This window comes from Bombina bombina, chromosome 2, assembly GCF_027579735.1.
Source record: "Bombina bombina isolate aBomBom1 chromosome 2, aBomBom1.pri, whole genome shotgun sequence".
Lineage (NCBI taxonomy): Eukaryota > Metazoa > Chordata > Amphibia > Anura > Bombinatoridae > Bombina > Bombina bombina.
Window position 1 is genome coordinate 684,997,295 of NC_069500.1, and position 14,220 is coordinate 685,011,514.

General features: G+C 37.0%; 1 protein-coding gene across 1 annotated transcript in view; it reads left to right on the top strand.

The window, feature by feature from the left end:
* The window catches only part of LOC128649411 (prostaglandin reductase 1-like), a 166,613-nt gene that overhangs the window by 17,498 nt on the left and 134,895 nt on the right, over positions 1-14,220 (top strand). Inside the window, exon 5 of the mRNA XM_053702664.1 lies at positions 9,530-9,697. Within this exon, the coding sequence (XP_053558639.1) occupies positions 9,530-9,697 (168 nt within the window). The remainder of the gene's footprint in view (positions 1-9,529; positions 9,698-14,220) is intronic.

Sequence of the window (14,220 nt, forward strand, 5' to 3'; positions counted from 1 at the left end):
TCGCCAGAATGGAAGCAACACTCCTTGAGTGTTGCACTATTACTAACGTTCCTGAGCATGTTACCCTCAGCCTGACTAGTGCCAACACTATCTTGGATCAGAGTATCGTCACTGGTATACCAACCCATGGGACCTTGTGCCGCCTGCCTGACTCAATCCAACATGGCGAATCGCTGAAACACCACTGCAGGGATCAGACTGCTCGAGAGGTATGCACATTACAGAGGGCAGCGGAGGATGACTATCTTGCTATACACTCTGACCCTAAGCTGCCCGGTGAGATACGAGACTTTGAAAATATTCAGACCTCACTCCCAAATTTACCTGCAGCTGCGGGGCATGTGAAATTTGCAGACCGCGACCATGTTTGTGGGGCTTTCCCCTTGCTCCGAGGGGTAAGGACAGGAGTGATCATGTCTAAGCATACTGTCGCCCCTGTTGGATACAAGCTCAGTGGGAACCTTCCAGAGTATTCAAGAGCGTCCTTCAACCCCCACACACCTATGCTGAAAACCGGAGTGGGCTAGATCCTAATATGCGAGTGGAGAGCAGCAGGACCGAACGATCTACACACAGCTCTCTAGTGCTTTGTTTACTTACAGATTTGCAGACTTTTTATTGTCCCCTTGACAACCTAACTTACATTAAATACGACATTGATAGCTAACTAATAGAGCGAGTTAGTTTTGTGAGCTGGTAACCTTTTTCAGAGGGTGGCTGCGACGCAAGTGGATCAGGCAGCCTGGTAGTGTATGCAGCACTTTTCCTCACAGTCAGTACAACTATATGACTCCTGTCCTATATTCTCTACAAAGAATGATGACTTCTATTGGAGGACTTGTGGGGTCTTATGCATACGAAACTCACATTATTTTGATTATATTGTATGTGGGATGCTACTATGTATGCACAAATGTTTTCTGCATTGCTTTGTTTGGAAATAGCCTCCGTGCTGACAATGAGAGACTGATCATGTGTGACTACCGGGACCTTCTTATAACTTACTATGTTTTCCCTGTTCTTTTTGAGCAATTGGTTTGCTGACATATGTTTTGCATAGCTTTATCTGCACAAATATTTATGCATTGCTTTCTTGTACCATGATATATCTCATAGAATCAGTATCTGTTGGGATCTACAAGCCAGTATCCTACATTAAATCCTACTTTATATTATGATTCTCTAAGAGTAATCTGCCATACACACAAGTAGACAGGGAGCCCAGTAGTGTAGTTATTAATATTTAGACCTTTTTACAACATTTTGAATGAGCTAGGGCTTAATGCATGTACCAAGTTCAGATCTTATAATCCAAGCTTATCATCTTCAAATTGAAAGGAAAGATTGTGGGTGGCGCCAGTGAAGGCTAACTGTGAGAGTAATTGATTTCTGGTGGGGAATATGTCTAAAAGTGTGAGTCACAATTTCCAAAAAATAAAAGTATATATATAAATCACAACTATACCTATTGTAAAAAGAGATTATTAATAATATTACCAAACTAATTCAGCTCTAAGGACAATAAAAAATAATCCTAAAAAACAAGTTGTTTAAATAAATTGATAATATTTTATTTTAATACATAGACTAGTCAAAACATTAGGACATTTAGAGTAGAATTGCACCGGTGCCCCTAAAATAATTAGTATTAAAAAATCTAATAGAACAATGATTCCTAAAAAACAATTCCTAAAACACAATATAATATACTTATTCCTAAAACACAATTTATTATACTTATAATATACTTCTTCCTAAAACACAATATATTATACTTATCAAACAATCTAAAATAAAGAACATAAGATGAGAGGTGATTCGTGTGATGCAGGTTAGTGGAAGTATAATACAGATACCAGCTCTCAAAGTCCCTTTTAGTAACCTTGCAGCGATAACATTAGTCAGATTCTGATTTACTCCTATTCCGGATAAGTGTAATAAAGTTGCAACTTAAGATATTTTTCCAATTTGTTACATCAAATTTGTTACATCAAATTAGCCCGGGCTGATCTTTTCAGTATTGATGCGTGTAAGATAAATCTAGTATGCTGAATCTGGGTCTATGAAGAATGTTTTTAGGTGGTGAGAGGTATAATCCACATTTAGAGATGAATGTTTAGCATGAAATTCCAAAATATGTAGTATTATACTTCTATCATTGATAGTAACCTTGCAAGTCTGGAATACAAAACAATATATAATAAAAACTCTTCAACAAAGGATTTAAGATACCAATTTATTTATTATTTTTTAAAAAAACAAAAACTGTTAAGAAAGAAAACATCTTGATGAGCTAATTGACTTGAACACTAAGGGGTTAATTTTACAGCCTTTATTAGGAGAGAAACAATGGGAACAGTTATCTTGACAAAGGCCCCATGAGAGCCGATACGCGTGGATTGACTGATTTCCCAGCACCTGTGAGCTTTGTGCAAAGCAAGGAGAGGCTGATTGAGAGCCTGTATGTACCATCATTGTGCTCCCAGAACCGTATACCAAGAAGCCAGGATCTGTGCAAACAAAAGGAAGACAGATTGGTTGAACGGTAGGAGCGGCAATTTCAAAATAAGTGCGCGCACTTCTGCAAACGGATCGTTATACCCTCTGAGGATTTTCAAGTATTAAAGCGAAGAAACTGCTGATCTGTATTTGTCGCAAATTAAGAAGGAAAGTCCAACTGTTGGTGAGATAGCCTGGCGGTTATACAACAGTGAAACCAGACTGTGCTACACTGAGGGGATATTTGGTGAGTAAGAACTGATAATACAAAAGCTTGCCAATATCGCTGAGACCCAGATTCAGCATAATAGATTTATCTTACACGCATCAATACTGAAAAGATCAGCCCGGGCTAATTTGATGTAACAAATTTGATGTAACAAATTGGAAAAATATCTTAAGTTGCAACTTTATTACACTTATCCGGAATAGGAGTAAATCAGAATCTGACTAATGTTATCGCTGCAAGGTTACTAAAAGGGACTTTGAGAGCTGGTATCTGTATTATACTTCCACTAACCTGCATCACACGAATCACCTCTCATCTTATGTTCTTTATTTTAGATTGTTTGATAAGTATAATATATTGTGTTTTAGGAAGAAGTATATTATAAGTATAATAAATTGTGTTTTAGGAATAAGTATATTATATTGTGTTTTAGGAATTGTTTTTTAGGAATCATTGTTCTATTAGATTTTTTAATACTAATTATTTTAGGGGCACCGGTGCAATTCTACTCTAAATGTCCTAATGTTTTGACTAGTCTATGTATTAAAATAAAATATTATCAATTTATTTAAACAACTTGTTTTTTAGGATTATTTGTTATTGTCCTTAGAGCTGAATTAGTTTGGTAATATTATTAATAATCTCTTTTTACAATAGGTATAGTTGTGATTTATATATATACTTTTATTTTTTGGAAATTGTGACTCACACTTTTAGACATATTCCCCACCAGAAATCAATTACTCTCACAGTTAGCCTTCACTGGCGCCACCCACAATCTTTCCTTTCAGTCTTTTCAACTTTTTCACACTTTGTGAGGAGTGTGAACAGTGGGCAGGCTTAAACTGTTTTACTGAGCTCCCTGACACATCCACTTTTTACCTATCATCTTCAAATTACCTACTCTGATGATATGTTTTTTATTTGTTAGGGACTATATACAGTCACTTTACCGCTCTGCTATACATTTCCAGGGGTCCAGTGCCCACTTAGCAGTGCTGGTTATTGAGAGCTCTTGATGTGTGACGCAATTTGCAATATTCTTACCAAAATAGGGCGGCCATTGATATTGATACGGCTATAGTTTAGGGTCAAGGAGTGGATTTCTATTAGGACCTACCTAACTTTTCATCATAGTTTACACACCAACCCTTGGGTATAGGGTCCATACCCAGGGGATATGGTTTAAATGGTTACAAGAGTAGATTATAAATCCACATTTAGCCTGGTCCTGATATAGGTACATTTCTGCTCTTCATTTATATAGGAGGTATTGTTGATGAAATTGTAGACCCTTTATACTAGTCACCCTTACTCCATGGCACTAGCTGGTGGCCTCACTATTCACACTACTTTCCCCTTGTGTTTAGGGTCTTGGTATAACCTAGAAACTTAGATAAAAAGTCTGTATGGATTTTTTCAATTATCTCTACTCAGCTGGTATTATAGGTTATTGATGCGAACCTTATTTTTTGATGAGCACATGGAAAATGTATTAATTTCTGTCTGCCACCTATATGGCATATTTGTAGAGCTAATATTTATTATTTGTTTGAGCTGTAACATCCATTAAGAACGACAGGAATAACGAGACTTTCCTTCATTACATTTTCTTTTTTTCCCCTGTTGCTCTAGAATGTAAGAAAAAAGCCTTGGTGGGGGCTGGACCCACACTAGTGCTATTCTATATAGTCTCCTTCTTCATCACACTATAAATGAGCTACTTGACCGGTGTTAGGTTTGATGCCTTAAACATCTAGGATCTCTTATGCAGCATATGGCATTGACCCATTTTTCAACTAGCTCATTCCTGAATGTCCTTTGCTGCCCAGGTGCTCGTGCAACTCTCAGAATAGATAAGGCGCTTCACTCATATATTTTGCCTACCATATTTAACTTACCACCTCCCCCCCCCCATAACATATCTCCTATTTCAGGAGGGTGAACTATGTGGTTTCTCTAGCCAATACCACACCTTAATTCCCTTTTTTACAATTATATCTTGCACTACAAAATAATATTGGCATTACCTTTCCTTTCAAGCTGAGCAAGATTGTCTAGTATTATCTTTTTTTCTCACAAACCAAATATTTAGTTTACATTTGATGTTTACCTTGTTGTTCTATCTCCCTAAGCAACTCCTATATAAATATTTAGTCTACATTGGATGTTTACCTTGTTGGTATATCTCCCTAAAACAACCCCTATACAAATATTTAGTTTACATCTGATGTTTACCTTGTTGTTATATCTCCCTAAGTAACTCCTATGCGAATATTTGGGCACGAGAAGTCTTGAATGTTTGTTAGGGGAACTATCTCTAGGAAGAAATTTGAAAATATGAGGTCCTTCTTTCAAATATGTTTAAATGTTTATGTACAGCATCAGATTGGATTGTATTCATTTATTAGGACACAATCTATTTCTGTTTTAGATTCCAGTGGTTCCATTGGAACAGATTCAATCAGAGTGCAGTTATTTCAGAAGCATGGTGTATATTACTGTTGTGTTAAGTCCTATACCTTATTGATGGTAATTATCTGTATGCTTATTTAAGAACCTCACTAAAAATCATATTAAAAAAAACAAAAAACCTGCAGGGCTAACGAGCCTTTTTTTTCCAGCGCTCACTTTAAACAACGCTGGTATTACAAGTTTTCTGAATGGCTGTGTTAGCCTCAGAAAAGTGAGCGTTGAGCAAATTTAGCTCCACTTCTACCTGTCATACCAGTGTTGCTTACGGTAGCGGTAAGCTGGCTAAAACGTGCTCGTGCACGATTTCCCCATAGGATACAATGGGGCTGAGCTGGCTGAAAAAAAAAACTAACACCTGCAAAAAAGCAGCGTTCAGCTCCTAACGCAGCCCCATTGTTTCCTATGGAGAAACACTTTCTAAGTCTACACCTAACACCCTAACATGAACCCCGAGTCTAAAAACCCCTAACCTTACACTTATTAACCCCTAATCTGCCGTCCCCAACGTCGCCGCCACCTATCTACACTTATTAATCCCTAATCTCCCGCCCCCAACGTCGCCGCTACTATAATAAAGTTATTAACCCCTAAACCTAAGTCTAACCCTAACACCCCCCTAAGTTAAATATATTTTTAATAAATCTAAATAAAATTACTATAATTAACTAAATTATTTCTATTTAAAACTAAATACTTACCTATAAAATAAACCATAAGATAGCTACAATATAACTAATAGTTACATGGTAGCTATTTTAGGATTTATATTTATTTTACAGGCAACTTTGTATTTATTTTAACTAGGTACAATAGCTATTAAATAGTTAATAACTATTTAATAGCTACCTAGTTAAAATAATTACAAAATTACCTGTAAAATAAATCCTAACCTAAGTTACAAATACAGCTAACACTACACTATCACTAAATTAATTAAATAAATTAACTACAATTATCTAACATAAAATACAATTAAATAAACTAAACTATAGTACAAAAAAACAAACACTAAATTACAAAAAATATTACAAGAATTTTAAACTAATTACACCTAATCTAAGCCCCCCAAAATAATAAAATTCCCTACCCTAAACTAAATTACAAAGTAAATCAGCTCTTTTACCAGCCCTTAAAAGGGCTTTTTGTGGGGCATTGCCCCAAAGTAATCAGCTCTTTTACCTGTAAAAAAACACATACAATAACCCCCCAACATTACAACCCACCACCCACACACCCCTACTCTAAAACCCACCCGATCCCCCCTTAAAAAAACCTAACACTACCCCCTGAAGATCACCCTACCTTGAGCAGTGTTCACCAAGCCGGGCACCACTGGTCATCAGATGGGGCAGAAGAGGACATCCGGACCGGCAGAAGTCTTCATCCTATCCAGGCAGAAGAGGACATCCAGACTGGCAGACATCTTCATCCAGGCGGCATCTTCTATCTTCATCCTTCCAGAGCGGAGCGGATCCATCTTCTATCCAGCCGACGCGGAGCCATCCTCTTCTTCCGATGTCCTAACGACGAATGGAGGTTCCTTTAAATGACGTCATCCAAGATGGCGTCCCTCGAATTCCGATTGGCTGATAGGATTCTATCAGCCAATCGGAATTAAGGTAGGAAAAATCGGATTCGTTGATTTAATCAGCCAATCGGAATGAAGTTCAATCCGATTAGCTGATTGGATCAGCCAATAGAATGCGAGCTCAATTCTATTGGCTGATCCAATCAGCCAATCGGATTTAACTTCAATCCGATTGGCTGATTAAATCCACCAATCCGATTTTTCCTTACTTAATTCCGATTGACTGATAGAATCCTATCAGCCAATCGGAATTCGAGGGACGCCATCTTGGATGACTTCATTTAAAGGAACCTTTATTCATCGTTAGTCGTCGGGAAGAAGAGGATGCTCCGCGTCGGATGTCTTGAAGATGGACCCACTCCGCGCCGGATGGATGAAGATAGAAGATGCCGCTTGGATGAAGACTTCTGCTGGATGGAGGACCTCTTCTGCCCCGATCAGATGAAGACTTCTGCCGGTCCAAATGTCCTCTTCTGCCCCATCGGATGAACACTTCTGGACGGATCGGATGACCACTTGTGCCCGGGTGGGTGAACACGGCTCAAGGTAGGGTGATCTTCAATGGGGTAGTGTTAGGTTTTTTTAAGGGGGGATTGGGTGGGTTTTAGAGTTGGGGTGTGTGGGTGGTGGGTTGTAATGTTGGGTGGGTATTGTATTTGTTTTTTTACAGGTAAAAGAGCTGATTACTTTGGGGCAATGCCCCGCAAAAAGCCCTTTTAAGGGCTGGTAAAAGAGCTGATTACTTTGTAATTTAGTTTAGGGTAGGGAATTTTATTATTTTGGTTTTTTTTTTTTTTTTTTTTATTATGGGGCTTAAATTAGGTGTAATTAGTTTAAAATTCTTGTAATATTTTTTTATTTTTTGTAATTTAGTGTTTGTTTGTTTTTGTAATGTTAATTTATTTAATTAATTTATTGATAGTGTAGTGTTAGATGTATTTGTAACTTAGGTTAGGATTTATTTTACAGTTAATTTTGTAATTATTTTAAATAGGTAGCTATTAAATAGTTATTAACTATTTAATAGCTATTGTACCTAGTTAAAATAAATACAAAGTTGCCTGTAAAATAAATATAAATCCTAAAATAGCTACCATGTAACTATTAGTTATACTGTAGCTATATTCGGGTTTATTTTATGTTTTATGTTATAATTATTTAGTTTTAAATAGGATTAATTTATTTAATGTTAGAAATTTTATTTAGATTTATTAAAAATATATTTAACTTAGGGGGGTGTTAGGGTTAGGGTTAGACTTAGGTTTAGGGGTTAATAACTTTATTATAGTAGCGGCGACGTTGGGGGCGGGAGATTAGGGGTTAATAATTGTAGGTAGGTGGCGGCGACGTTGGGGGGGCAGATTAGGGGTTAATAAAATTTATTATAGTGTTTTGCGAGGCGGGAGTGCGGTGGTTTAGGGGTTAATACATTTATTATAGTGGCGGCGATGTCTGGTCGGCAGATTAGGGGTTAAATAATTTTATTATAGTGTTTGCGATGTGGGGGGCCTCGGTTTAGGGGTTCATAGGTAGTTTATGGGTGTTAGTGTACTTTGTAGCACTATAGCTAAGAGCTTTATGTTCCGGCGTTAGCCCATAAAACTCTTAACTACTGACTTTTAAATGTGGTAGGAGTCTTGGAGGTAGAGGCTGTACCGCTCACTTTCTCCAAGACTCGTAATACCAGCGTTAGGCAAATCCCATTAAAAAGATAGGATACACAATTGACGTAAGTGGATTTGCGGTAGCCAAAAGTCACGGAAGAAAAGTGACTGGTACACCTGTGCCCGCCATACTCGTAATACTAGCAGGCGTTAAAAAGCAGCGTTAGGACCCCTTAACGCTGCTTTTTAAAGCTAATGCAGAGCTCGTAATCTAGCAGTATATTAATGGGATGTATGAGGTTGATGGGATGAACACAGTTTCTGAATATTTGGTGAAATATTAGATTAAGACACTCGCATTTCATCATCAAGCATTTTTAAGCTTCCACTTTCTAACCTTGCGTCTTCATCCATCCCGGGGTCGTCTTCTATATTCATCCCTGCGGCATGGAGCGGAGCCATCCTGGAAGCTGAAGACATCCTGCATGGAGCGTCCTCTTCATACGGTTGCCACCGTACACTGAAGTTGAATGCAAGATAGCTGTTTCAAAATGGCGTACCTTGCATTCCTATTGGCTGATTTGATTCTTCAAATTCAAATCAGCCAATAGGATGAGAGCTAATGAAATCCTATTGGCTGTTCAAAACAGCCAATATAATTTCAGTAGCTCTCATCCAATTGGCTGATTTGAATTTGAAGAATCAAATCAGTCAATAGGAATGCAAGGTACGCCATTTTGAAACGGCTACCTTGCATTCAACGCCTGGATGAAGACCTTGCCTCCTGGATGGAGATGGATGTCCGGACTTCAGAAACCATGAGTAGATATTCTGGGGATAGTGTTAGTTTTTTTTTAAAAAAATTTGGGGTAGGTTTTTTTTTTTAGATTAGGGCTTTGGGCTTTGAAAAAGAGTTTAGTTTAGGATTTTTTAGAGTTAGTTTTTTATTTTTGGGGTTAGAAGTATAGGAACATCAAATTTATATAAATGTTGAATTGCTTTATTTATTCCAATATATATATATATGTACTTGTATTGTATTTTTATTTTTTTTGTAAATTCGATTATTCATTTTACTACTGACATTTTTTGTCTTCTCATCCTACTACTGATTTTTCCCCCATCCTGATACAGGGTTGTGGAGAGCAAAGATCCAGCTTTCCCAGTTGGAGGTTACTATATTGGACATGCAGGATGGACAACTCACTTCATTTCCAATGGTAAAGATATGAAAACATTACCTGCTAATTGGCCGGAAAATCTGCCCATATCATTAGCAGTGGGAGCAGTTGGCATGCCCGGGTATGTAACAGCCACATTAAAAAGCACCGTACAAAAAAAAGAAAAGAATGAAAAATATAAAAATGTTAAGCATGAATAGACATTCCACTAAGATTTTCAGTGTGTCCCATAAAATGATTGCTTATTAAAGCATTGTAAAATTCTAAAATAACTATTTTACATTACTTATTGCAGAAATGTTTACAATAGTGCTTAAAAGGACAGTGTACTTGTTTTTTTTATTGTTTAAACAGATAGATAAGGCCTTTGCTTCCCATTCCCCAGCTTTGCATAACCAACATTGTTATAATTATATACTTTATAACCTCTAAACCTACAAAACCTGTTTTTAATACCCTGCAAGCTGTCTCTTATCTCAGTGCTTTTTATTAGCTTTTTCACCAGACAGTGCTAGTTCATGTGTTCCATATAGGGAACATTGTGCTCACTTCCGTGGAGAATGATAATGTTAATGCAGGAACAAGCACTTATTGGCTAAAATGCAAGTTAGTAAAAAAGCGCCAAGGTAAGGGGTAGTCTGTAGGTAATCATAGAAGTAAAAATTATATTATTATAACAGTATTGACTATGCAAAACTGGGGAATTGGTAATAAACGGATTATCTATCTTTTTAAACAATAACAATTTTTTAAGTAGACTGTCCCTTTAAGTGCTAATATATACAATGTATGAATTAAAAACAAACAGTGAACTTTAAAGCTAAAGAACATAATGTAAAAAAGTAACTATAAACGTCATTTTTTCTACAGTTCTTTAAAAGCATTGCAGATGCCACTAGGGAGGATGACTTATTTCTAAAGGCTATGGGGTCGATTTATCATGGCCCGAATGGGGCTAAATACCCCTGTTTCCGCAAGAGCATTCAGGCTCGCCGGAAACAGGAGTTAAGAAGCAGCGGTCTTAAGACTGCTGCTCCTTAACTCGTCCGCAGCCTCTGAGACTGCGGACATCAATCGGCCCGATCGCATAAGATCGGGTTGATTGACACCCTGGCCGCAAATTTGCAGGGGGTGGCATTGCACAAGCAGTTGACCAGAACTGCTTGTGCAATGTTAAATGCCAACAGCGTATGCTGTCGGCATTCAGTAATGTCTGGCGGACATGTTACGCTACAGAGTTTTATGTCTGCCAGACATTGATAAATCTGCCCCCAAGTTTACGCCCACTACCTAGCATACAACCTCGGATCTTAGACTGTATGCAGTGTAATGTATAAACTAACTGTATAGTCTATGGTGTAGGTAGTAGGACAGGTGATTTGCATTTAAAGTACCATTAAACACAGCTGAATAACATTGTTTTTGTATTATGCATTTGTTCATTATGCAATAGCACTATCTCTCAGGTAGATTACGTGTTGTGCATTCGTGTTTTAACGCTGAAAAAATGGCAATTTCAGCGTTAAAACAGTAACGCAGCCATTACGAGTCTTGTCGGTATAGCTGTATGACAAGCCTTTTAGCCTGTAAAGCAACGTCAGTCCCACACTCGAAAAAAATGACGTTTTTGCATGGGATTCCCATAGCGCTGCCATTACGAATTTTGCAGTGAGGCTAAAAAACTTGCTTTATAGCCTATACCGACAAGATCAGTACCGCCATCTGAGACCAGTAGTTATTAGTTTTACGCAACAAAACTGTTACACAAAACTCTTAACTAAACTGTTACAAAGTACACTAACACCCATAAACTACCTATTAACCCCTAAACCGAGGCCCTCCCGCATCACAAACACTATAATAAAGTTATTAACCCCTAACCTGCCGCTCCCAATATCACCGCCACTAATAACCCCTATTCCCCGCACCCCAACATCGCCCACACTATAATAAAGATGTTAATTCCTATTCCGCTACTACCAGACGTCGCGGCCACTAAAATAAGTTATTAACCCCTAAACCTCTGGCCTCCCACATCACTGCCACTAAATAAACTTATTAACCCCTAAACCGGCAGCCCCCTACATCGTGGAAAACTAAATTAAACTATTAACCCCTAAACCTAACAACCCCCTAACTTTACATTAAAACTACAAGATCCCTATCTTAAAATAAATAAAAACCTACCTGTGAAATAAAAAACAACTAAATTTAAACTATAAATTAAACTAACATAACTATTAAACTAAAATTAAACTAACTACAAATTAAATAAACTAAATTACAAATTTAAAAAACCTAACCCTACTAAAAAAAATTAAATCTACAATTACAAAAAATAAAAAATACTAAATTACAAAAAATAAAAAAATTCTAAAGTACAAAAATAACAAACACCCAACAAACCCCCCAAAATAAAAAACCTAATTCTAAAAAAAACCTAAGCAACCCATTGCCCTAAAAAGGGCATTTGTATGGGCATTGCCCTTAAAAGGGCATTTAGCTCTTTTTCATTGCAATTAAAAGGGCATTTAGCCCAAACCCTAATCTAAAAAAAAAACATCCAAAAAAGTTTAAAAAAAACCTAACACTAACCCTCGACGATCCACTTACAGTTTTTGAAGTCCGGACATCCATCCTCATCTAGTCGGCGAAGTCCTCATCCAGGTGGTGAGAAGTTTTCATCCAGACAGCAAGGTCTTCATCCATTCAGGCGGCGTCTTCTATCTTCATCCTAGCGGTATCTTCTTTCTTCATCCCGGCTGCACGGAGCGGTCCATCCTGAAGACATCCGGCGCGGAGCATCCTCTTCATACGGTCGCCGCTGTATACTGAATCTTCAATGCAAGGGAGCCTTTTCAAAATGGTGTCCTTTGCATTCCTATTGGCTGATTTGATTTTGGAAATTCAAATCAGCCAATAGGATGAGAGCTACTGAAATCCTATTAGATTAGGTGTAATTGTTTTTATTTTGGATAATTTTGTTTGTTATTTTTCGTAATTTAGTGTTTGTTATTTTTTTGTACTTTTTTTAGTAGGGTTAGTTTTTTTTAATTTTTTAATTGTTTATTTAATTTGTAGTTAGTTTAATTTTAGTCTAATAGTTATGTTATTTTAACTTATAGTTTAAATTTAGTTTTTTTTATTTCACAGGTAGGTTTTTATTTATTTTAAGATAGGAATCTTGTAATTTTAATGTAAAGTTAGGGGTTGTTAGGTTTAAAGGTTAATAGTTTAATTTATTTTTTGGTGATGTGAGGGGCTGGCGGTTTAAGAGTTAATAGGTTTATTTAGTGGTAGTGATGTGGGAGACCAGAGGTTTAGGGGTTAATAACTTTATTTAGTGGCGGCGATGTCGGGGAGCGGCGGAATAAGGGTTAATATCTTTATTATAGTGTGGGTGATGTTGGGGTGCAGGGGAATAGGGGTTAATAACTTTAGTATAGTGGCGGCGATATCGGGAGCGGCAGATTAGGGTTTAATAGATTTATTTTGGTGTCAGCGATGTCGGGGGCAGCAGATTAGGGGTGTTTAGACGTTGGTTTTATACTAGGGTGTTAGGTTTAAACAAAAAACATTTTCCCCACAGACATCAATGGGGTTGCGTTACGGAGCTTTTCATTCCGCGACTGCAGGTGTTAGTTTTTTCTAACACTTTCTCCCCATTGATGTCTATGGGGAAAGCGTGCACGAGCACGTCAAAGCAGCGCTTGTATTTTGTGCAGTATGGAGCTCAATGCAACCATATCGTACGCACAAGACTTTTTCAAAACTTTTAATGGCAGTGCTATGCGTTCGTTTTGCACCCTCTATAGCGCAAAACTCGTAATCTAGGTATCTGTTTTTTAACAAATTTAAATATTTTTTTAAATTTCCCACCCCAAGTGACAACCATCAGTAAATCATAGACTCATATACGGATCAATTTTTACTTTAGTGTCCTTTTTTAAAAATAAAACCATAAAGGGCCAGATTATAAGTGGAGTGTTATTTAATGCTGAAGCGTTAATTCAGCTAGAACTAAGCTTTTTTGAGCATATCGGGTTGTGTTCGTATTACAAGTTGAAAGCAAACTGTTTTCACACGTGATGCGTGCGTAAAAAGCCAAACTTAGAATATTGCTCGCTTCATAACCGATTCCCCCATAGAAGTCAACAGAGCAAAAGAAGTGGGGAAAACACCCTACTCGTATGCAAACCTTAATATGAATTCTCAAGTGCACTTATCCGACATGAAAATATGAATATTTCTTCACATAGAAGAATATTTTCAATGTATTTATAAATACATATTTCTATATATATCTGACGGTAGATAAGTCTATATGTGTGTACATATGTATTTATGTGTTTATATGTATAACTGTATACAGGGAGTGCAGAATTATTAGGCAAGTTGTATTTTTGAGGATTAATTTTATTATTGAACAACAACCATGTTCTCAATGAACCCAAAAAACTCATTAATATCAAAGCTGAATAGTTTTGGAAGTAGTTTTTAGTTTGTTTTTAGTTATAGCTATTTTAGGGGGATATCTGTGTGTGCAGGTGACTATTACTGTGCATAATTATTAGGCAACTTAACAAAAAACAAATATATACCCATTTCAATTATTTATTTTTACCAGTGAAACCAATATAACAT